Source organism: Sminthopsis crassicaudata, chromosome 4 (assembly GCF_048593235.1).
Source record: "Sminthopsis crassicaudata isolate SCR6 chromosome 4, ASM4859323v1, whole genome shotgun sequence".
Lineage (NCBI taxonomy): Eukaryota > Metazoa > Chordata > Mammalia > Dasyuromorphia > Dasyuridae > Sminthopsis > Sminthopsis crassicaudata.
In genome coordinates this window covers 468916249-468941686 of record NC_133620.1, presented here as the reverse complement: position 1 = coordinate 468941686, position 25438 = coordinate 468916249, and the positions used below count along the sequence as shown (strand labels likewise).

General features: G+C 42.4%; 1 protein-coding gene across 1 annotated transcript; it reads right to left on the bottom strand.

Annotated features, from left to right (window-relative positions):
- Positions 1-25438, bottom strand: EHHADH (enoyl-CoA hydratase and 3-hydroxyacyl CoA dehydrogenase). Its single transcript, XM_074264259.1, has 7 exons — positions 25282-25438; positions 18323-18426; positions 15546-15718; positions 11696-11807; positions 10614-10718; positions 5628-5969; positions 1-2736 (listed from the first exon to the last, which is right to left on the bottom strand). Exons 1-7 carry the CDS (start codon positions 25353-25355, stop codon positions 1475-1477), a joined length of 2172 nt encoding a protein of 723 aa, XP_074120360.1. The 5' UTR covers positions 25356-25438; the 3' UTR covers positions 1-1474.

Sequence of the window (25438 nt, the reverse complement as noted above, 5' to 3'; positions counted from 1 at the left end):
TGGATGAACAAGCATTTATTAAGCACTTACTGTATGTAAAATAGAGATTACAAAGAAAAAGAAAGACAGGTTCTGCTCTTAAGGAGCTTCCATGCTAATATAGGGAAGGTAATAGCTACAGATCAAGGGAAAAGTCCCCTGACCTTGATGAGACAGCAGCAGAGGAGGCTTCTTCCTTAATATTTCCACAGATAAATTTTTTTTCCATTTCTGATGTTGCACCATTTGATAGTGACAAGAATTATTTTTAATGTATGAATAATATGTTTCAATATAGGCTTGGCACAGAATGTAATGAATATCTGCTTCCTATTTCCTTTTTATTGTTTTGTTTTGAATAGATTCCTATTAATTAATGTCTTTTGTTGTATCACCAAAGTTTCTTTCCTACCTCATCCCAGAGTCTTCACTATTTTTAACCTTTAATTTTTATTATATTTTTTTCAATTACATCTAAAATTTTTAACATTTGTTTTAATTTTGAGTTCCAAATTCTCTTTGTCGCTCACCTTCCTCCCTCCTTAAGAAAACCACCAACTTGATGTAGATTATACATGTGCACTCATGCAAAACATTTCCATGTTAGCCCTGTGGCGAAAGAAAATATAGATCCAAACAAAAACCCCATGAAAAAGAAAGAACACAAAAAGGTATGCTTTGAGCTAACGCACAGACTCTATCAGTTCTTTCACTGCAGGTGAAGAGCATTTTTCGTCACAAGTCCTTCAGAAATGTTTTGGCTCATGGTGTTACTGAGAATAGCTAAGTTTTCCCAGTTGCTCATCCTTCTAGTCTTGCTGTTCCTCTGCACAATGTTCCTTTGGTTCTCCTCATTTCACTTTGCATTGATTCCTATGAGGCTTCCCAGGTTTTTCTGAAAGCATCCTGCTTGTCATTTCCCATAGCATAGAAGTATTCTTTCGTAGCTACAGGCTACAACTTGTTCACCCATTTACTAACAGTTGGGAGTCCCCTCAATTTCCAGTTCTTTGAGCAGCACGGATCTTGGCAGGGAGGACTTTGGGATCCCCATCTTCAGAAGCAGCCCTGCAGGTAAGCTGGCAGATAGCACCCCGCAGGGCCTGCTGCTTACAGGGACCGCTGCGGAGGCTTACCTGGAGGCAGCACCTGGCCCTGAAAGGAGCCGCCACAGATGGGACCCCTGCCCGAAGTGGCCTCTGGGCTTGGTAAGAGGGCAGCAGCCAGTTCTTTGCACTTGTTCCGGTGCCACCGAGGTCAAACTATTTGCACTGAATCAAGTAAAGGAGGTGGATTCAGAAGCAGTTTTGTGCTTCCCAAAATCTGACCCTACTGTTTTATGGTATGAACCAGTAAAAGCACCCCACAGAAGGGGTCACCACGCCCATGATTTTCCCCATAGATTTTGCTTTGCAAACTTTTTTAAAGCCCTGAATTGAGTTGTGATTTGTTTCCGTAACGTCTACCTGAGGTTGGTGAGCCTCGGTGAGCAGAGTCACAGGTTGCTGGTCTGCAGCCTCCCCAAGCGCTGCCATTCCTGAAGGGGAGGGTTCCCTTGGGAAGCCAGCTTTTTCAGAAGGTTGCAGGGCTCCAGCTTGGGGACATCCAGATTCTTCTGGTAATACATCTGTAACTTCTCCACCACTGTGGGGAGCCCCACCGTGGAAGCGTAGAACATGGGTCCCCCCCTGTGCCTCGGCCATCCGTAGCCATTGTTATAAATCACATCGATGTGCTCTGGGCCGGCGGCCATGCCTTCCTCCAGAATGCGAAAGCCTTCATTGATGAGGGAGTACACAGAACGCTCCAGGATTTCCTTGGAGGTGATGGCCCGCGGCTTGATCTCATGCTTTTGCCGGTACTCAGATAAGAACTTGGAGAGCCAGGGGTCGGGCTGGGGGTTCCTGCCCATCGGTTTGTCATACTGGTACCAGCCTTTGCCAGTCTTCTGACCCAGTCTTCCATGTTCACAGAGGATGTCAGGAATCGGGCAATACCGACGGCTGCCACGTTGGCGCAGAGGTGTTCCTGGGGCTAACGTGGGTCCCGTGAGACCCCGATCCTTCCGTGATTTCCAGCCCACATCCAGCCCAGACAGATCCATCACTCGGAAAGGACCCATTCTGAAACCAAACTTTTCCAGCACCTGATCGATTTCTTCCGGCCGGCTCCCATCTTCTAACAAGAAATAATTCTGCTCGTTGAAAGCCAACAGCAACCGATTGCCGACAAATCCAAAGCAATTTCCAACGATGACCCCAACCTTCTGAAGGGTTTTGGCCAAGCCCATGATGGTAGCAATGGTCGTAGGGGACGAGTATCGGCTAGGGATGACCTCCAGCAGATTCATCAGGTGAGCCGGGGCGAAGAAATGGGTGCCGATGACCTGGTGAGGACGGCCGGTGCACAGGGCGATCTCGTCGATGTCCAGGGCCGAGGTGTTGGTGCACAGCAGGGCCGAGGGCTGGCATCTGGCGGACAAGCTGCCGAACACCCGCTTCTTCAGTTCCATTTCCTCAAAGACGGCTTCGATCACCAAGTCCACGCCCGCGACCTCGTCCAGGGAGTTGGTGAACTGGAGGCTGGGCTGTCTCCACTCCTGGCCGCTCCGCTTCCGCTTAGAGGCTTCTCGTTCTAAGGTGGAAAGGATCGTCCTCTTGGCCTGGTCCAGCTGCTGCTCATTCTGTTCCATGGCAATTACAGGGATGTCAGCCCTGATCAGGGAGATGACGATCCCTCTCCCCATGGTTCCCAGACCTGGAGACAAGAGAAGAGATTGGACTGTGTGGGAAATAGCAGGAAAGAGGCTGAAATCAGCCCTGAGGACTGGATGGACTCCACACTCACACAAACACACAAAATCACACACACACACACACACACACACACACACACACACACAAATATTCCATTATATAAAGGGTATTATCCAGTGATAAGTGGGGGGCTTTTTTCCCAAACATGAGCCTTTTCTTCATTCTCTCTGCTGCTAAAATCAAATTTGTGCATGAAAAAAGTGTTATCATTTATGACAGCACAGGCAGCAACATGCAGTGGGTAAAGAGCCGCCTTCAGAACCCAGAAAACCCGAGTCTGTTTGAATCCTGCCTCTGACACGTACTAGTTATGTGACCGTTTTGGCTTGACCAAACAGGCTGGAGACTCCATCTTGTTCTTCTCACCATCTCTGTGACTTTCCAGGCTCATTCTCTTTTCTGCCCCTCTGTCTGCCTGTGGGTGTTTTCAGAGACTGTTTCATGTTTGCATTGGACTATCCAACCAATCGCGTCACACAGCCAGGACATGTTAAGTGTCTGAGGCCTGATTTTAACTCGGGTCCTCCTGACTTCAGGGCTGATGCTCTATCCACTGCGCTGCTGCCCTGAGACAGAGATTTATTCGAGTTCCCTTCCAGGGAACCCATGATGAGCCCTCCCCACTCTGGCTACACAAAAGCATTGCTGTATTTGGATAAAGGTGCTTCAGGTGCTGTATGTAGGAGACCCAGCCACGGGATTGGGGGTAATTTATGGCTTCCGGGGCGCCAGGGGGAGAGTTTTCCTACAGAACAGAATTGAGAGTTGGGCCTTGGAGGCCTCCCTCGGTGTCAGGACACACCTTCCGGAGGCGATCTGGCTTGACTCCCTCACTTTACATGTGAGAAAATTTATATAGGTCTCAGAAATGGAGGAGACCTTAGAGGCCCTCCAGTCCAGCCATGTTCCAGAGAAGGAAATTGAGGTCCTGAGAGGATCAAGGACTTACCGGGCAATTAACAAAACCAGGAACTACACCTGTCTTCCCTTTCTCTAAGCCTAGCACTTTTTTCTTACCAGACATTAGGCAAATACTGGGGGGCATAAAGAAAGATGGTCTCTCTTTCCAAGTGGAAAGCATCCTAATTACAGCTAATATTGAAAGATGGCAGCCACCTAATGGCATGGTACCCAAGTCTGGAGAATGAAGTATGGCTTGTCTGGATCTTCCTCAAGTGGGAAGAATTCACCATTGCCAGAGAGCTAGAAGAGAAGGCAGCTGGAGCCTGGAGGCAATCTGGCTACCTTCTTCAGACACTAGTAAGCAGACAGAGCACAGAAGGATGTTAGGTCTTTCTTAATGCAGTATTTGCTGACATGACTCATATTGAGCTTGTGGTCCAATAAAACCCCCAGATCTTTTTCGGACAAATGATTGTCTCACTCTACGTCTCCCCAGTCTTGTATATGTGATTTTTGGACCCTTCAAATTGAGATTTTATATTTATTTCTCTTGTTTAATCTTATTAGATGAAACTCAGTGCTCTCCCCTGTCAAGATCTTTTTAAATCCTGACCCTGTCACTCATTGTGATGGCTATACCTCCCAGCTCTATGTCACCTTGAAATTTGACAAGGATGCTTTCTGTGGTTTTATGCAAGCCACTGAGGAAAATGTGAAATAACACGGGACCAGGTTCAGATCCGTAGGGTTTGCTCTCGGGGAGCCCCCAACTCTGCCATTGCCTTTTCCCTTTTACTCCTGCTTGCCCTCCTAACCTTCAAGAAGTTATATCATATACAGTCATTCAAGATAATTCTAACAGACTTGGGAGGGGAAATGCTATCTGCATCCAGAGAGAGACTGGATGTGGACGTGGACTGAAACACGGGATTGTCACCTTTTTTTGTTTGTTTGTTCTTTCTCATGGATTTTTCCCTTTTGGTATGATTTTTCATGTATAATATGACAAATATGAAAACATATATATTAAAGTTATATTGTAAGACTATTAATTCCAACAATAATTAAAGAGCACAGAACAAAAAGTGCTTTTGTTAAACACTCAAAAGCACCTCCTGGAGCAGCTAGGTGGCGCAGTGGATAGAGCACCAGCCCTGAAGTCAGGAGGACCTGACTTCAAACATGATCTCAGACACTTAACCCTTCTTAGTTGTGTGACCCTGGGCAAGTCACTTAACCCCAGTCTCAGGGGGAAAAAAAAAAGCACCTCCTTTTTTGGCTAGTCCCATACATGTAGTTGATTTCATTCAATGACATTTCTTAAATAACTGTTATATGTCAGTTATTGTGTTAAGAGTTGGTAGTAAAAATACAAGAAGAGAGAGTCCCTAGAGACACATAGGTCCTTTCACTACTCCAGTTTGCAAGTGATAGAATCCTGATCTCATTAAGCTCCAGAAAAGTTTGGTCTCCTAAATGAGATCCATAATCATTCTCAGGAGTTAAGCCTAACTATCCACACAAGAAAAACCAAGTGGATGAAAAATGTCTAATATGCAGACAATAATGATCAGTTGGACAGGCTCAATCTGGGTATACAGATTGGACCGACACTGGACAGTGACTAGGGCTAGAGTTAAATAGTAAAGCCCACTGAACTGTCTTCAGGGAAACTGCTGCAGAAAGATCTGGGTACTTCAGTGAATGAAAAATGTAGTGTCTGTCAGCCTTGAGATGTGATAGCTAAAGTAGTAGATGATCCTGAGAAGAAGTAAGAGCCATACTTTCTAGGAATAAGAACACGGTAATCCCTCTGTGCTCCACCTTTGTCCAATGTCACCCTGAAGAGGGCTTCTTGCTCTGGGACCTAAGCAAGGGTTTTTCCATGTTTTGGTGAGGAAAGCTGCACAGACCACAGGGATTTCTTACCCACTACCGCTGCAGATGAAATGGGCTTCCCTGAGGACGTTTTCCACGATGCCCCGGAGGGAGTTGACCATTTTCTCACGGTTCTCTCAGCAAAGAAAGCATACTGCAGGGCTTGAGCTTGTCCTAAATTCAAAAGGTATTGGAACAGCTCTTTCTCTCTCTCACTCCCTTCCGAGTAGGAGTATTGGACAGCGTTCCGGACGGCTTGGACACAGGCTTCCCGAGAAATACACCCTGGGTACTGTTTCTTCATCCTAAGCAGGGTTTCCTGGAAAATGGTGTCCATATTTGGCAGGTTCTGCACCTGCCTCATCATGAGTCTTCGAGAGCTTATGGATTGACCTGCAAGAAAACAGAACTTAATTTAGAGCCTTCCAAAGGTTACCTGTGATGAGCAAGCTTATCCGGAGAAGAGAAATTAAAAAACACAAACAAGACTTATTTCACTAAGTAATTAATGTTGAGATTTTAATTATACTCATTAGGACAATTAGTAAGTTTTTAATAACAGCAGCTGTGACACGTTCTCACTTCGCGCCTGTCCTCCCTAGCTAGCGTTTTATCCTTTCGAAGACATTTTTCGTTCTTTAATTACATCACAGCAACGAAAATCCGCCTACTGGCCCATTCACACCCAATCTTCATTTGAAATTAGAAAAGAACTTGAGTCTGTGTATGGGATTTAAAAGGAAAATTGTACTCAGGTTAGGGCATTCTCTGGAAAAAATATTTAATTCAAAAGAATTTCCAGGAAGCCTTGAGTTCGAATTTCCCCGTGACACTGTGAGGTTCAGTGGGAAAGCATTGGCATTGGACTCAGAAATTCTGTTCATCAGATTGCTGTCAATTCCAAAATCCCTTCTAAAAATAAAAACTTTTTGTTAAAAAGTCTTTCATTAGCTTTAATTTTAGGATGCTATATTCCTATGAAAAGCCACTAGGAGGCATCGTCGTGCACAGAGAGCAGATCTGGAGTCTGCCATTTTCTAGAGTTCAACTAGTTTCAGAGGATTACTAGCCTGCTTGCCTCAGTTTTCCCATCTGTAAAATGAACTGGAGAAGGAAATGGCAATCCACTCCAGTATCTCTGCCAAGAAAGCCCCAAATGGGATTAGGGAGGGTCCTACACAACTAAACAACTGAACAGTAACAACAACATATTCCTCTGATCTGGAGTCAGAGACCCCAAGTACTGGCTTTTCCACTTATTGATCTGTATAAATGGGCTAATCATTTTCTCTGGACCTCAATTTCCCCATTTGTAAAACGAGGGGTTTGTTCTAGATAGTCTCTGGAGTCCCTTCCAGTTCCAATTCTAGGATCCCCTGAACCCCAGAGCATCTTCCATTGTCCACACTGGCAATGAACAGTCCCTCTCTATTTTCTCCTAAAATCGCCACATTTTCCAAGGAAGGATTCTTCGATATCTGTGCGCCCTCTGGTGGTCAGATTGTGAAATGTTAGCGATAGAAACAATTTTGGAAATAAACAGTTTAATTCCTCTTCCTCTTTGGAGAATCCTTTTGAGCTGGGACCTATAGAGGCATAAAGGCTAGCCCTTTCCTGAGGAAGAATCCCCTACGTACCAGCCAAATGCTAAACTTGGACTTGGAAAGAGCCACATTCAAATCCTGCTTTGGACACTCACTAGTCGTGTGACTCTGGGACAGTCACCTCACCTGTTTGTCTCAGTTTCCTCATCAGTAAAATAGGGAGTATAACAAGCACTGAGCTCCCCAGGTTGTCATGACGGCCAAAGGAGATGCTATTTCGTAAACCTTAAACTTTATATAAATACTAGCTCTTCTCATTAGCCAGGCTTTGAACTGAGATCCTGATTTCCAATAACTTTTCCTTTCCACTCTATTTGATGTCTCTAAATTTAGCCCTTCCTCACTTCTTTTTTTTTTAATTTTTAAATTAATTTTATAATTATAACATTTTTTGACAGTACATAGGCATGGGTAATTTTGTACAACATTATCCCTTGTACTCCCTTCTGTTCCGAATTTTCCCCTCCTTCCCTCCACCCCTTCCCCTAGATGGCAGGAAGTCCCATACATATTAAATATGTTATAGTATATCCTAGATACAATATATATGTGCAGAACTGAATTTTGTTGTTGTTGCAAAGGAAGAACCTTCCTCACTTCTTGCTTGGATTATTACAACAGTCTCCCATTGGTTTCCCTGCCTCTGGCTCTCGGAAGCAGCTGCATGACGCAGTAGAGAGAGCACCGGGCTCAAGAATATCTGGTCTCAGATTCTTACAAGTTGTGTGAGCAAGTCCCTTACTCTCTGTCTGCCTCAGTTTGTTCAACTGCAAAATGGGATAATAACAAGCCCCTCCTCCCCCCCAAAAATGGGAATAATACCAGTACTTCCTTTGTAGGGTTTGTTGTGAGAATCAAATGAGAAGATGTGCATAAAGTCCTTTAGGAACCCTAAGACTCTATATCAATTGCTATGATTATGTTGTTACAGCATAAATCTGATCAGGTGGCTTCCCTGCTCAAGAGGCTTCAGCTTTGAGGAGAAAATCTTCGGAAAAATTCGAGGAGAAGCACTCCTCTGCTGGCATTAAGTTCTTTCACAACCTTACTCCAGCAAGTCGCCTTTGCCAGGCCTTAATTTTTGTGCTTTTCCTCTGAGACAACCCCTCACTTACTCAGGAATTGTTGGTATGTTGTCTCCTTCACAGACTGAGAGTTCCTCAAGGGCAGGGTCTGTTTTTGTCTTTCTTTGTATCCTCAGCACATTACCTGGCACACAGTAAGTGCTTAAAAAATGCTATTTGGCTAACAGCCTCCAGCCTAGCCTTCTGTGCTTCTTAGAGAAACATCACACAGTCCATATTCCAGTCATTTGGGCTACTTCCCACTGATGACAGTCTATCTCCCATCTATGTGCCTTTGCCCAGCTCATTCTTCATGCCTATGATGCCCTCCCTTTTCACTTCTATCTGGAAGTAAATCTCAGGCTTCCTTCAAAGCTCACCTCAGATCTTACTTCTATGTCAGACCTTGATCTCCCTAACTGTACGACTTCCCCAATGATATACTTTGTAATCTATGTATTATGTACTTTGTAATGTATATGCTTTGAAAATTATAAATAAATAAATTTGAAAATTTAAAAAAAAAAAAAAAGAAAGAAAGAAAATTGTACTGAGAAATTAATTAGACAGTAAAAACATTTGCTGGTGCCCTCTATAGGCCAGTTATAGTGCTATGTATTAGGGTTAAAAATTCAGGAAAAATATACTTCTCTGAAGTATACTTTTGAATATATACAGTATATATATATATATATATATATATATATATATATATATATATATATATATTTGTATAAATTTTTATATAATTTTTGTATAAATACAGTAGAATGAAGGCTCCCCAAGGGCAGGGATTGCTTCACATTGGTAGCCCAGAAACTAAGCATAAATGTTTGTGGATTGAGTGTTTTCTTACATCTCAGGAAGATGAAACTCGGAAAACTTGTGAGCCAAAACCATGTTAGAACCCCGACAGAGAGCTTGTAATTTATCAGAATAAAGCTGAAGGATTAAAGATGACATTTTTCACTGCAGCTCGGGCTTTGACTTCTACTCCCACTAAAGAGCTGGGTGCCCAGAGCCAGGCCACTCTTCCCTTTGGAACTATTAGGGTAAGATCGGAAGATATCTTTTTAAAGTTATGGCTCCTGAGCCCCCACCGGTATGCTTCTTACCATAATTGTGAGTTGACTATCAGTTAGTCAGCTAAAGGACATAACATAATTTTGGACTCAGAGTTAGGAAAATCTGAGTTCAAATTCTGCTTCAGATAGTTAATTAACTATCTGGTCCTGGGGAAGTCATCTAACCTGTTTCAGGGTTTTTGTTTTTGTTTTTGTTTTGTTTTGTTTTCTTGGCTGAGGTAATTGGGATTAAGTGATCTGCTCAGGGTTACATAGTTATAAGTATTAAGTGTCTGAAGCTGGATTTGAACTCAGGTCCTCCTGACTTCAGGACTGGTACTCTACCCACTGCCCCACCTGTTTCAGTTTTCTTATCTATAAAGTAGAGATAATAATAACATTCACAGAACTATTGCAAGACTCAAATGAAATAGCACATATAGCACTTTGTGGACATTAAAATACTTGATATAAATGTTACCTATCATTATTAGTCAGCATGATTTTATCAGTTTTTTTAAAGCATATTGATAGTGTTTTTAGATGGGAGATACAAAACATCCCTCCCCCCCGAAATCTGTGACACTTTCCTATAAGGATACAGATGGTCCTGAGGAAAATAAGGTCATATTTAGAGAGCCTGCGTAGTAGCAAAGAAATAACATACATTTCCTGGATGCTTTTTCTGGAGGCCTCAAGATACTCCCAATGTGCCTTTTTTTGCAGGGCTTCCTTGTAGAACCCTGAATCCTAGTCCAGTTTGCCTTTTGATTCCCATTGTCCTCAGCTCTTCCAGGGATGTTACCAAGATGTGATGGAAAGTCTCAAAACCTCTAGGTGCTTCAGAGCTCACAAGGTCCAATTCTATTCAATATGGGAAGAGCCTAAGACAGAGACTGAAGTCCTGATCCCTTCTCCCTTCTCTCAATCCATTCCTTCTCAAGGTTTACTGGGAAAAAGCTCTCCTCTCCACTAGCTCAAAGCTCAAAATCTCTTGGCTTCTTAGCTACTTGACATTCAGTCAATCTGAACACAGATTTCGTTGAGTGAAGGCCTCTCCTCCCTTAATCCAAGGTTTATCATGGATTTTTCACTAGAAAAGTATGCTCATCAAGTTATGATATCCAGGCTTAGCATCTTAACACTTTAAAAAATGTGGAATGACTTGATTTAATTTTCCACCCCAACCCTGCCCTTAAATCCCAAGACCTGTTTTAGCCTGCCCAGCTGCTTAACAACGGGGCTAAGTCGCTTCTGAAACATTTTCAAAATAGTGGAAATAATCCTTCAAAGCTCTTTCCTCACCTGAAAGATTTTTGGCCAATTTGATGGCTTCCTCAACTGGATCGGTGGTCACAACTTTGTCCAGTATTCCCAGTTTGAGCGCCTCAGGAGCCAGAACGTGTCTCCCTATGACAAAGAAGTGTTTGAATGAAAAGGCATGATCATCTCAGTCAGAATCCTAGGTTTTCTGAGCTGGAAGTCAACCTTCTTGGCAGGATGGAACTGAGTTAGAGATCTGGCTTTGGGGCCATCAAGTCCAAGTCATCATGAAAGCTTTAATGCTGGAAAGGTCACCTGGTTGAGACCTTCATTTTACAGATAAGGAAACTAAGGCTAAGTAAGAAAAAGGAAGTGACTTGCCCAGGATCATCCTAGTTGTGTGATGGTGACAGAGCAAAATTTGAACCCAAGTCCTCTTACCCCAAATTTAGACCACACTGCCCCTCCAAATCCAAATCTCGGTAGTTATTTTGGGCAAATCATTTGGCTACTCAGTGCCTCAGTTTCTATACCTATAAAATGAGGGAATTGGACTACATAGTTTCTGAGGAACTTTTTAGTTCTAGATCAACCAAACAGTCCTTACATTGCATGGCCAACAAGTAGCCATCCAGTCTTTGCTTGAAGATTTCCCAGGGAAGGGAAATTCCTGCTCGCACTTTGGGACAGCTCTAATTATTAGGATTTTTTTCCTTGACATCCAACCCAAATCTGTCACTGAGTCTTCCATCCACTGTTCCAAGCTTCGGGAAGTCAAGCAGAGCTCCCCACACAATAGTTCTTCCTCATGCAAGAAACCTTACCTCTCCTCCACATCTCCTTTCCCATCCTTTAAAGACCAGTTCAAATACCATCTTCTATGGGCAACCTTCCCTATGAAACCAGATAAAGTGGAGACTTTATTTGGTCATAGCATTTCCAAGAGGTATGCTGGCCAAGTACCATTATCCTTATTTTACAAACCAAGAAACTGAGGGCCAGAGGGGTAAGCCCAAGGTCATCTGGGGAGATGGGGACATGAACAGGACTGAAACACAGGGGGGAGTGCTCATTCTCCTCAGCTTCAGTCAGAGGACTGTTTGTGGATATACAATTGGATTTACCTGAGGTGATCAGGTCAAGGGCCGCAGGTACTCCAATGAGTCTGGGCAGAAGCTGGGTACCTCGTGCACCAGGGAGAAGTCCAATGGTGACCTCTGGGAGACCAACGCGAGCCTATCGAATATGGAAGCATACCCAGACACAGTGAGTTGTTCTGACAGAAGATTTACAAAGCATCCCACTTAGGATCTGCCAGTTGGGAGGGACCTTGGAAGCTATTCTAAGTCACCTAGAAATAAAAAGGGATCCCCACCATCATATCCTGGCAGAGGGGGCCTCAGTCTCTGCTCAAAGTCAGCACAAATCCCTTCCCTGACCTCAAACCCAAATTGGTCATTGTTCGGAACCAAGAAGAATGAGCCTGCTCTCTCTGCCGTATGACTGACAGTCTTTCATAACTGCAAACAGCCATCACAGCCTTTGTGTTCTCTTTTTTTCAGGCTAAACAGGTTCTGCTCTTTCAACTGATCATCTCAGGGTATGGCCTCCATCCCTCCACCCCCAGCCTGGTCACCCTCCTCTGCATATCCACAGCCTTTGTAAACCTGGGCACCAAGAACTGGAGAGTGAAAGTGAGTCTTCCACTTATTAATTGGGGCCCTTGGGCAATTGTGTTCTAAGTCTGGTCTGGCTTCTACAAAGTAAGAAGAGTAGACTGACTGACACTAAAGGCCTTTTACAGTATGACCTTATGAACGATGCTCCATATGGGATATAATCATAATAGCTGACATTTATGTAGTGCCTGTTGCATACCATGTACTTTACAATTATTATCTTATCTGATCCTTACAACAATCCGGGGAGGTAGGTACTGTTTTAATTTCCATTTTACAGATAAGGAAACTGAGGCAAACAGGGTTATGTGACTTGCCCAGGGTCATACAGCTAGTAAGTGTCTGAGGCTGGATTTAAACAAAGGTCTTCCTGACTCCAGGCCCAATGCTCTATCCACTGCAGCACCCCCTACCTGCCCTTTTCTTGGTTTAGAAAATGGAATTACCAGGAAAAAAAGCAAATGAAGGTGGCCTAGCTATGTCAAGCCTAAAACTATAAAAGTAGCAGTCATCAAGACCATTTGGTACTGGCTAAGAAACAGAGTAGTCGATCAGTGGAATAGGTTAGGTTCACAAGACACAATAGTCAATGACCATAGTAATATAGTGTTTGATAAACCCAAAAGTCCCAGCTTCTGGGATAAGACCTCTCTATTTGACAAAAATTGTTGAGAAGGAACTAGGCATTGACCACACCTAACACCATATATCAAGATAAGGTCAAAATGGGTTCATGATTTAGACATAAAGAGTGATATTATAAGCAAATTAGAAGAACAAAGTATATAGTTTACTTCTCAGATCCATGGAGAAGGAAGGAATTTGTGGCCAAAGAAGAATTAGAATAAATTATAAAATAGATAATTTTGATTTATATTAAATTAAAAAGGTTTTGTACAAACAAAATAAAGGCAGACAAAATAAGAAAGGAAGCATAAAGAAGCATAAAACCAGGAAAAAAGTATTATATCCAAAGGTTCTGCTAAAGGCCTCATTTCTAAAATATATAGAGAACTAACTCAAATTTATAAGAATGCAATCCATTCTTCAATTGATAAATGGTCAAAGGATATGAACAGACAATTCTCAGTTGAAGAAATTAAAACCACTTCTTAGTCTTATTAAAAATGCTTTAAATCTCTATTGATAAGAGAAATGCAAATTAAGATAATTCTGAGGTACCACCACATACCTCTCAGATTGGCTAAGATGATAGGAAAAGATAATGACAAATCTTGGAGGGAATATGGGAGAACTGGGACGCTGATGCATTGTTGGTGGAATTGTGAACTGTTCCAACCATTTTGAAGAGCAATTTGGAACTATGCCCAAAGGGCTACCAAACTGGGCATATCTTCTGATCCACCAGTGTCTCTATTGCATCTATGACCCAAAGAGGTCAGAAAAAAGGGAAAAGGATCTTCATGTGCAAAAATGTTGGTGCAGCCCTTTTTATAGTAGCAAAAAACTGCAAATTAAGTGGCTGCCCATCATTTGGGAAATGGCTGAATAAGTCATGGTGTATGAATCTTTTGGAATATTATTGTTCTATAAGAAATGATGAGCAGAAATAACTGTTTGGACATGTATTTAACTTATACTTTAATATATTTAACACGTATTGGTCAACCTGCCATCTGGGGGGGGGGGAGGAGGAGAAAAATTAGAACAGAAGGTTTTGCAATTGTCGATGCTGAAAAATTACCTATGCATAAAATTTTTGTAAAAATTAAATTAATTAATTAATTAATTTAAAAATTTTTAAAAAGAAACGAGCAGGATGATTTCAGAAAAGTCTGGAGAGACTGACATGAATAGATGCTGAGTGAAGTAAGTAGAACCAAGAGAACACAGTTAATAGATGTTATTTAGATGGAGATCCAGTAAGGAGATCTCAAATGGAAAGAAGTGGAGGAGTCCCCTGCCACCCTAGGAAAGAGGGGATCTTTGGGTTCCAGGGACAAGACGTCACCTGTGAACCTCGATCTGCCTTTGCATACACCATCTCCTGCTCAGTCTGAACATTCAGTCATGCAATCCACCAGCATTGACTAAGGGCATTTACGCTGTGTACACCATCGGGGATACCAAGAGAAAACATCAATCAGCAAGCACTTGTTAAGTGGCTAACGACACATCGGATACTGCACTGGGAAGTGAAGAAACAGTGACTGAAACAGAAGAATCTAAGGGCCTCAAAGAGGTGGGAGATACAATATCTACACAAGTGATTAAATACAAACTCGATACAGAATCAACATAAAGTAACATGCTACTTTCCTTAACATAATGTCAGTTCCTTGAAAGTAGGGACTATGCCGTTCTGAGCCTTGAATTCCTAACGTATAGTACCTGGCATATAATGGGAGCTTAACAAATGCTTGTTATTGGATTGACTGCCTTTATATCTCCAATACCTACAGCAGTTCCTTGGCACATAATAGGAGCTTAATAAATGCTTTCCATTGGATTGACTCTCTTCATGTCTCCAGTTCTACACCAGTGCCTGACATATAAGAGGAGCTTAATAAATGTTGGCTATTGGATTGATTCTGTATCTCCAGTGCATACAACAGTGACTGGCATATAATAGGAGCTTAATAAATGCTTCCTGATAGATTAACTCTTTGTTTTTCTAGTTCCTAGGACATAGTAGGAGCTTAATAAATGCTGATTGTTTTTCTCTGTATCCCCCCCAGTGCAGGAGGAGCTCCATAAATGCTTGCTGATTTTCTTTGTATCCTTAGTGACTGACACACAGTAGGAGCTTATTAGATGCTTATCAATTCATTGATTCTCTTCGAGTTCCCAATGTCTAGCACACTGTAAGAGGTAATTTATACTTGCTGATTGAGTGACTGAATACAGTGCAGAGAAGCATGTGCTTCCCCTGGGCCAGGAAATCCTGAGAAGCTGAGAGCTCTGATAGAAGCCCTCTCTGCAAGAACATCTCCATGCAGCTGCTAACTGCTCAGTCCCGGGGCCGTAGGGTGGCTCGGTGGCTAGCGCACTGGGCCCGGAGTCAGTGTGATCTGACCAGCTGTGTGACCTGATCAAGGCACTGAACCCGTCTGCCCCCATCCATGGAGAAGGAAGGGGTCAGTTATCGCAGCATCTTGGCCAAGGAAAGTTCGTGGACAGTGCAGACCACGGGATGAGGAAGAGTTGGACGAGACTCAACAGAACAATGACTCATTCCTCCCCGTGTGGTCGGTCCTGTCATCTTTTCCTTTCCAACCTCCACTTGGGTCCAGTTTGGTGTCAGAGCGCCCGCTGGTACCCCCAGAGCCACTACCTTGGCATCTGCAATCCTGTAGTGACATCCCAGCGCCAATTCCAAGCCTCCTCCCAGAGCCAGGTGCTGGATGGCGGCCACCGTAGGCTTCTCTGTTTTCTGAAGAACATCGATTATTGAGCCCAGTAAAACCGTCAACTTTCTGGGGGTGCTAAAGACCCGAATATCGGCGCCTGTGGAAACAGATTCAGTGTCATAGGAAAGAACGTTATTCAGGATAAACTCATGAGAAAGCTAGGAGGAGGCAGTCTGGCCCCATGGACAGAGCCACAAGTGATCCTTGTGAGCTCTCTGACCCTGGCCAAGTACTTCTATCTCTCTCAGCCTCAGTTTCCTTATCAATAAAATGGAGCCAATCAAGTATGAGGCAGACATGAGGAATGAGTCCATTTCAGGCATGGCAGCCAGACTCTTCCCTCCCCAGGCAAGAGAATGCTCCCTCTCTCCATGATCGGATCAAGATCTGGGAGACTATCCTACCTCCATCATTTGTCCCCAGACTAGAAGACTAGATTGGGACTGGATCACGGGGGAATTTGAAATTTAGATTAATCTATCAAAAAATTTATTTTCCAGGCAATGAGGAGCCATTGAAGATTCTAGAGCAGGAGCGCCACAAACAGAACTATATATTAGGAATGAAAGTTTGGTGAGTTCTGAACTGGTGGACTGAAGAGGCTTAAAGAATATTGGAGGAGCAGTCTATCCTGTTTTGGTTAATATCTTTATTGATGACTTGGACAAGAGCAAACTTGTCACTTCTGAAGCTAATATACAGCCATGAAAGATGGTTAGTCAGTCACTCAGTAAGCATTTATTAAGCACCAACTATGTGCTAGGCACTGAACTGAGCCCTGGACTCTCTAGTATTCCAGATGACAGAGCAGAGCTCCATTTTTTGTTTTCTGAGTTGGAATGACCAATCGTATTCCCTCTAAGCCTTCCACTCTGGAACAGAAATTTTGTTGTATTGTTCAGTCCTGTGAGGGACAGAGCAGGGCTCGCTGGAGCCGCTGTGTTTGGGGAGGCTACATCGTCTTGCCAGGGGAGATCGCTCCATCCCAGGGGAAAATTCCAAAGCCAAGTGGATGAGACGCGTCTTTGCCCCAAACCAGAGGGAGAATTAACAGGTGAGCCTAGGGGAAAGGACTCAGTAAAAGGGCCCGTTCCAGGGAAATACAGGGAAGCAGGTCATCACCGGGTAACATCAGTGTTCTGGGAGCAGTAACAACAGGACCAGGGCCTGTGGTAAGAAAAGGGTTTTCTTCCCTAAGTGGAAAATGAGCGTGTATGTAGGCAGAAATGGTAGCCAGTTTACCCAGTGGAACGTACCTTGCTAAAGGGACGTCATAGTTCTGACTGAGGTTTGCCAGCTTGGCATAAAAAGCTGAGGAAAGGGACCCACTTTCTTGCTTCTCTTAGTCCCAGTTTCCTTATTTGTAAAACAAAGAGGTATACAGGACCACAGAGGCTGAATCCAATCCACCCATTTTCCAGATGAAAAAACCAAGGTGTAGAATAACTTGCCCAGGGTCACATAGCTAGTGACAGCCTGAGAATAGCAGCCCAGTTTCCTTACCAGCCTCCGCCTGTGGACAGGTAAGAAGGCAGTTTGCCCCCAGGCCCCTGATTCTGCTTCCAGTCCTGTTCTCCCCACCACCCTCCCAGACAGCCATTCAACTACCCCACCCCTCCCAAGATGGCGTCTGGCAACAGCTTCTGCAGGTGCTAAAGGTCAGAAAATTCTGGCCATCCAAATTCTCGCTATGGCCACCAGAAAGTGAAGGGAGTCATCAGTGATCAAGCCGGGCGAGGGGCAGCCTCCGCAGTTTGGCTGCTCAGGATCCTTCCATCCAGCCCAAAGTGTCCCTGTCGTCTGCCTGGGAGCTCCCCAAAGGCCACGCCTGGTCAGAGGTGGCAGGTGACCTCCAGGTAGTGATGGGGCTAGTCAGGGGCTTCAGAGAAGCCTGGGAAGAGAAGGGACCAGCTAAAAGCTTTTTGGATTTTGCTCTGTTTTGTTTCTGGAAAAAAGGGAGATTTCCTTTCTACTCTTTCCTGCTAGGAAAAAAATATATATTCCCAGCTGCTCTAGAGGAACAGCTTTCTCCTTCTTTCTCTCCTCTTCCCCCTCCCTCTTCCTCTCCCTCCTCTCTTTTCTTCCCTTTTTCTTTCCCTTCTCTCTCCCTCATCTCCCCACTATCTCCCCCTCTCTTTTCTCTATTCCTCTCTCCATCCCTCTACCTCTTTGTCCCCCCTTCTCTCCTTTCTTCCCCCCCATCTTTCTCTTTCTTTCTCTCTCTCCCTGTCTCCCCTCTGCTCCCTCTCTCCTTCTTCCTTCTTTTCGCACTTGCTTGTCACTCTTTGCTTCTCTGAGCCTCACCTGGCTCTTCCTTCTATCTTCTTTCTCTCCCTTTTACTCCCTTCCATCTTTTCTTTTTTTCTCCCTTTCTTCCTTTCCTTCTCTTTTCTTTCCTCCTTTCCATCTTCCCTCCCTATTTGAACTTAGCTCTTAATCTCAGTTTCCTCATTTGCAAATAAAGGAGGCTGGACTAGGTGACAGTGAGGAGCCCTCTAGCACTAGATCAAGGATCCTATGAATATAGTCGTCAGAAGCATGATTCCTATCTCAACACCATGATGACTCTACAGCAAGCCAAAAATGTGAGGAGTTATAGCATTGCTGTGCCCAAAGGATCCCCACTGAGGCACACATTTCAGCAAAGGATGCTCGAGCACCTGGGAGAATGAGGAGGAAGGGCCCAGAAATCCTCATTTACCTGCAGAGAACTTTCCATCTGCTCCACAGATGACGATGGATTTCACAGCCAGGTCGGTGTCAGCTTTTCTCAGGCTGTCAATCAAGTCTTCTAGCACTGGGTTACTAGGAGACAAGGAAACATGTGAAACCAAGGAGGAAGTCTCAGGACTCGGCATCCCGCCATGATGGGTCCCCCGCTCCATGGATGGAAAGCACCTGCTTGCTCCCATTGCTTTATGTATCACTGTTGTCACCTCTTACCCAAACTAGCTACAGTCAAGAAGTAATCCTGCCCTGGCTGGTGGAAACACATCCAGGAACAGTCATTGCACCTGCCTGAGACCGGCTCGTTCTACCTGCCTTGTCTGTTCTCCAAGCACAACCTCTCTGGAACCCATCCCTCTGTCTCTACTCCCACTGCTACTACCTAGAACAGACTTTGATCACATCTTCCCTGAATGATCAATAACTTTCTAGTCTTTCTGCTGCACTATTCCCATCAAACCAAACAACTGTCAAGGTGACTTTTCTAAAATTTGGTGATAATTGGAGCTTATGTTACAGAGAAATGACATCATCAGCAAATTTCTATGAAGGTTGCTTTTTTCCAGGGTTCTAGGTTTCCCTGAAGGAAAGGGAAGCACTTCAGAAACAACTGGCTCAGACAGGCAGCTAAACTGAGAGATTGGAGGCACTCACTACATGATGGGGGATATGGGTAATCAGCTGGTGTTTGCCCTGGCAGGAAGGCTTTGTCAATGATGGATCTCATTTTTTATGCCTGTAATTATGCCCACCACCCCCCAAAACTAGCCCAAATCAGTCTTTTGATTAACTGTCCCTGAAAAAAAATTTGTTTCTATGTTCACCAATTTCTGGGAAAGTTGGACCCTCTCCTTTGTGGTCTCTAAGCACAAACGTCCTTGCCTTTCCTGGGCTAAGGGTTCCTTTGTGCCTTGTACTAAGGTGGGAAGATCTAATATCTGATTTTATTCCTAATAAAACTTTTCTTCTTTCAACCCAGCTTGCACTCCTCTGAATTTTGAGAGGTGGATTTCACCAAATTGACATTATCAACAAAGTCTAGCAGCAAAAAATAGAAAAAGAAATTCCATTTAGAATAATGATAGAAAATATAAACTACTTGGGAGTCCATCTGCCAAAACAAACTCAGTAATTATATGAACACAAATACAAAACACTTTTCATACAGTCTGATCTAAACAATTAGAAAAATACTAATTGCTTAAGGGTGAGACAAGTCAATATGATAAAAATAATAAATTATCCTTAATTTATTATTCAGTGCCATATCTATCAAACTATTCCCCAAAGCTATTTTATGGAGATAAAAAAAGATAACAAATTAATCTGAAAGAAAAGGTCAAAAATATCAAGAGAATTAATGAAAAATGGAGGAAGGTGGCTTAAACATATCAGATTTCAAACCATATTTATAAAGTGTTAGGATTACAAGGTGAGAACTCAGGTTGTCTGGGCAATTCTCTAGCTCAGAATTCACACCTTTAGTTCCAGCCTTTAGGGGGAATTTACACCTTTGAACTTCTGAAAAGGAGTTTACACAACCTTTAAAAGGAGCAAGTTCATTGGTTGAAGTATTTTCCCACAAGCCCCGTTGAGTTCTCACTACAATCTCTGCTAGGATAAAAGAGGAGGGCAGGAGGGCAAGGAGTTAGTCGAGTCTGGGACAGAGTTGGGATGGCAGGCTGGAAGGAGAGAGTCTGGCTAGGAGATTGAGTTGAGACGGCAGTCCCCAAGGATAACTTAGAGATGACTGGACCTTTACAATAAAGCAGTAATCATCAAAACAATCTGGTATTGGCTAAGAAACAAGCATGGTAAATAGATTAGGTGCACTAGGTAGTAAATGTCCATAATAATGTAGTGTTTGATAAACACAAAAATCCAAATTTTAGGAATAAGAAATAACTCTTTGACAAAAAATGCTGAGAAAACTAGAAAACAGTTTAACAAAAACTAGGTAGAGAGCAACATCTTACACTGTATATCAAAATAAGTTCAAAAGGATTTAGACAGAAAGGATTATAAGCAAATTAAGGGAGTATGGAAGAGTTTACCTGTCAGATTTATGAATAAGGGAAGAATTTATGATTAAGCAAGAGACAGCATTATGAAATTTTAAATGGATAATTTTTTACTTAAAATGTTTTTTTTTTTGCATTTAATAGTATTATATTTTCCAATTACATGTAAAAATAATTTTCAACATTAATTTTTGTAAGATTTTGAGTTCCAAATTTTTCTTTCCCTCTTCCTTTCTTCCCCACTCCCCAAGGTAACAAGCAATCTGATATAGATTATACATATACAACATTTTCACATTAGTCATATGTTATGAAAGAACAAAAAAAAATCATAAGAAAGAAAAAACAAAAACAAGTGAAAATATTCTGTTTCAATCTGCATTGGGACTCCATAGTTCTTTCTCAAATGTAGATAGCATTTTCCATCATGAATCTTTTGGAATTGTCTTGGAATTATGCTGCTGAGAACAGCCAAGTCTGTCATAGTTGATCAACACACAATGTAGCTATTATTGTACACAATGTTCTCCTGGTTCTGTTCAACATCAGTTGGTATATATCTTTCCAGGTTTTTCTGAAATCTGCCTGCTCATCATTTCTTATAGAACAGTATGCTATTACAAACATATACCATAATTTGTTCAACCATTCCCCAATGACAGACATGCCCACAATTTCCAATTTTTTGTTACCACAAAAAGAGCTGCTATAAACATTTTTGTACATGTTGGTCCTTTTCTGTTTTGTTTTGTTTTTTGTTTTAATTATCTGTTTGGGATACAGATCCAGCAGTTGGATTGCTGGGTCAAAGGACATGCACAATTGTATAACCCTTTGGGCAGAATTTGAAACTGTTCTCCAAAATGACTATCAGTTCACAACTCCACCAATAAAACATTAGTGTTCCAATTTTCCCACATCATATTCAACATATATTTTCCTTCTTGGTCATATCAGTCAATTTGATAGGCATGAGGTGGCATCTCAGTTGTTTTAATTTGCATTTCTCCAATTAATAGTGATTTAGAGATTTTTTTTTTAATGACTGGAAATGGCTTTAATTTTATAATTTTATGTGAAATTTTATATGAAAACTGCTTATTCTTATCCTTTAACCATTTATCAATTGGGGAATAAATTTAATTCAGTTCTTCATATATTTTAGAAAGGAGGCCTTACTAACTAAAAAAAAAATGTTTCTCAGCTTTCTTTTTGTCTGCTAATCCTGGTTTTGTTTGCGCAAAAACTTTTCAATTAAATGCAATAAAAATTATCCATTTTGTATTTTATAAGGTTCTCTATCTTTTATTTTGTCATTAAATGCCTTTATTTTGTCATTAAACCCTTCTTCACAGATCTGATAGGTAAACTATTTCTTGCTCTCCTAATTTGATACCACATACTCTATAACTAAATCATACACCCACAAAATGAATAATTTTGATTATATTAAATTTAAAATGTTTTACAAAACAAAATCAATGCAGCCAAATTAGAAGGAAAGCAGAAAACTGGGAGTAAAATTTTACTGCAAGTATCTTAATTAAAACCAGTGGTTTTAATTTTAAAAGGTGGTGTGAAGTACTCCTTCACACCAATCAGATTGGGCTAATAAAAAAAAAAAAAGCTAGGCCCAAAAGGCTGAAAAGCTTGTTCATACCTTTGACTCAGAAATACCTATTATTAGTCTCTCTCCCAAAGAGATAAAAAAAAGGGGGGGAGACCTATTTGTAAAAAATATATAAATCAATTTTTTTCACTTTATTTTTCTTTGAGTTTTTTGCAACATTGTTAATAAAGAAATATATTTTGCATGATTTCATAATTGATGTCATATTTCTTGCCTTCTCAATCAGTGGTGGAGGATTAAAGGGTTGAAATTCAATTTTTAAAAGAATGTTAAAAATAAACAAATAACAAAAAGATTAAGAACCAATTCTCTCATTCTTTTTTTTCCTATCCCCACCATTTTGAAGCAAACATATCTGGAAATAAGGGGGAGAAGGATAATAGTAAATATAAAAATCCCTTTCACCTACTTCTCTTTCATCATTAAACCTAGAGGAAAACATTCACCTTTGATCACTTAATTAAGCTGGTATTGCTGGTACAGATAATTGGCACCATTGCATAATGGCACAGGGTCTAAAAGTCATGTTTTTTCTAGATCTATGAAAACTACAAAATTAACCCCCAAAAAAGTTAATCAAATTAAATTAAAACCAATGCTTCCTGACTTTTTTTTTTTTTTTTTTTTTTTTTTTTGTGTGTGTGTGTGTGTGTGTGAATTTTGTAGTCAGCATTACTGAGGCTGCTAGGAAAGGCAGCAGTATAAAGGGTGGGAATGGGAATTAGGAAGACTAGTTCAAATCTCACTTTAGATACCTACTACCTAAGGCAAATCACTTAGGCTCTCTCAAACCTGTTTCTTCATCTGGAAAACAAAAGGGATAATCTCTAAAAATCCTTCCCAGCTTCCAATCTATAATCTAAAGGTTCGAATGAGACAAGTTATGAAAAGCATGTAGAAATGCAATGGTTTGCATAGACTTTGCATGTGGGAATAATTATAATTCTGACTTGACCCTTCCCTTCTTTTTTTCAGCCAGATTAAAGGACTGCATCTACATTATTTTATTAATCTTTCAAACATTTCCAAGAAATATAGCTGGAGTGATTTAAGAAGGTGGCTCCCTTTCTGCTCTACTCAAAGCATTTTTCACTTACTTCCAAAGTCTTGCAAAAGCCAAGGCCAAATGGTTTTCACAAAGACATTACCAGCTTATGAAATAAAAGACAAAACTGCCCAGGAAGCTAGCTCCTCAGAGAAGGCCACATCTAATCAGCTTTTATTTGGTCCTGGGGATTAGAAGTCTAGTTCACTAAAGCCCCAAATCCTTGGATTTAAGCAGCTTTAGGAAAAGATTAATTCTCATTTTCCTGACCAGTGTCCACTCCAGCTTCAGCTGCAAAGAAGACTCAAAAAGGCTCCTTCCTCTAGTTCTCTCCTTAAGGTCCTAAACCAAGACACTCTTGGCCTTTGTTATTGCCTCAAAGTGAATGTAAATGGTATGTGTTAAAGTTTTGGCCAGAAATCCAGGTCTTCCCCTCCCAGGCTGATTTATTTATTTATTTTGACAAGAGGCCATTTTCTACCTCATCCCTAGTCTAAAGCACTGAATGGATGTTGCCTCAGTTAAACTGAAACCTGTTGAATACATTAACTTAAAAAAACCAAGGTCTCCCATTTCATCCAGGGCCATCTCCAGTCATCCAATTCACTTGCATGTCATGACATCCCCATGACCAAAGTCGTGGTCATCTTCAAGAACAACCTAAGACCAAGCAGGAGCTGGCTTTCACAAACAAAGTAAGAGAAGGCTGGCTTCCGGGTTGGGGCTCCCCCTAGAAGAAGACTGAAGATAGCATTTCAGTCATTCGTTCCACCTCTCTGGGCCTCAGTTTCCCTATCTGCAAAATGGGGGCATTCGATTAGATTATCTCTAAGATTTATCCCAGCTCTAAATCTATGTCAAATGTATAACCTATACCAGATTGTTTGTCATCTTGGGGAGAGAGAAATCAAAATGAATGTTAAAATGATCTTCATATGTAATTGGAAAAATAAAATACAATTGTATTTTTAACAATAAAAAATTTAAAAATCAATATCAACTGGGAAAGGAAATGGGATGGAGTGGAAAGAACACAGCTGTGCAGTTGATGCTTGCTGGTGAGGTGCTATATGGGGCAAGTCATTTCACTTCTCTGAAACTGGGTTTCCTGGTCCGAAAAGCTGAGGGAATTGTATGAGAAACATGTTGGGATGGTGAGGCTGGAACAGGAAGGGCACTGGGAGGCCACCAGAGGGGGCGCAATCTGTGATTTTACAGATAAGGCTCCTAGGAGAGAGAAAGGCTTTGGTCCACCAGACCGTGGTGCTGAAAGGCAAGATGACCTCTAGCTCTGGCTGGAAAAAGGATCTCTCCAGCCTTCCAGTAGGAGCTGAAATCTCACTTTGGAAATAAATGCACCTGGAGACTGGGTGGGATTGGGGGATGGCCAAGGATGCTCCGTTGTCCTAGTCTGGCAGAACCTCCTCCAGGCTGGATTTGGCTGAAGTCTGTGATGCTGGGAGGGGCAGAAGTGGAAGTCATCGATAAAAATTATCAGTTACTAGAACAAGGAATCTTTTAAATTTTGTTTGTTTGTTTTTTTATGTCATGGTTCCCTTTTAGAACCTCACAAATTCTATGGATCACTTCTCAGAATAAAAATTTTTTAAACGCATAAAATAAAATATTCAGTTTCAATGGAAATCAATTACATGAAATACATCATATTATATTAATATATAATTAATAATAATTAACATTGAGCATATTAATATAATGTGTACTATATATTGACATAATATAAGATAATATCTATCCATTAAATACATTATGTTAAAATAGAACTTTTTAAAGTTCCCAGACGCCAGCTGTTCCCCAAGTCCCTTCCAGCTCATACACATTAGGGGGATAGTGAGGATGCTTGGAATCAGCAGGTCTTGGGTTCAAATCCTTCCTCTTTCCTCTCCTGAAAAGTGAAGCAGCTGGACTCCTGTCTCCGGAGGCCCCCGACGCTCACTCGATGACCCTGGGCGGGGACCCGCAGGTTCGGTCTCAGGACTGACTCGGTGCTCGTCGCTCCCTTACTTGACGTTCAGCCGATGTCTGCACAGGTGGCGGCCCAGGGAGTGAGCCCGGAGCTCGCTCCCCGCGATCCCTTCCCAGCTCCTGGGAGAGGCCGGCGGCCCCCGGGAACTTCCGTGCTGGACGCGTGGGACTGCCGGGCGCGGGCGCGGTCCCACCACGGGAAGGGGCCGAGCGCCCAGGCCCCCCCCCGCCCCCCCGGCTCGGACACCTACCTGAGGGTGTTGAGAGGCGGGTTCCGGAGGCGGATCACAGCCACAGAGCCGTCCAAGAGATGGTAGTCAGCCATGCTGCCTTCCCGTACTGTCCCGGCACTCGGCCCGAACTCAGCTGGCCTGGCGAGGGGCGGGCCGAGCGGGGGCCAATGGGGCC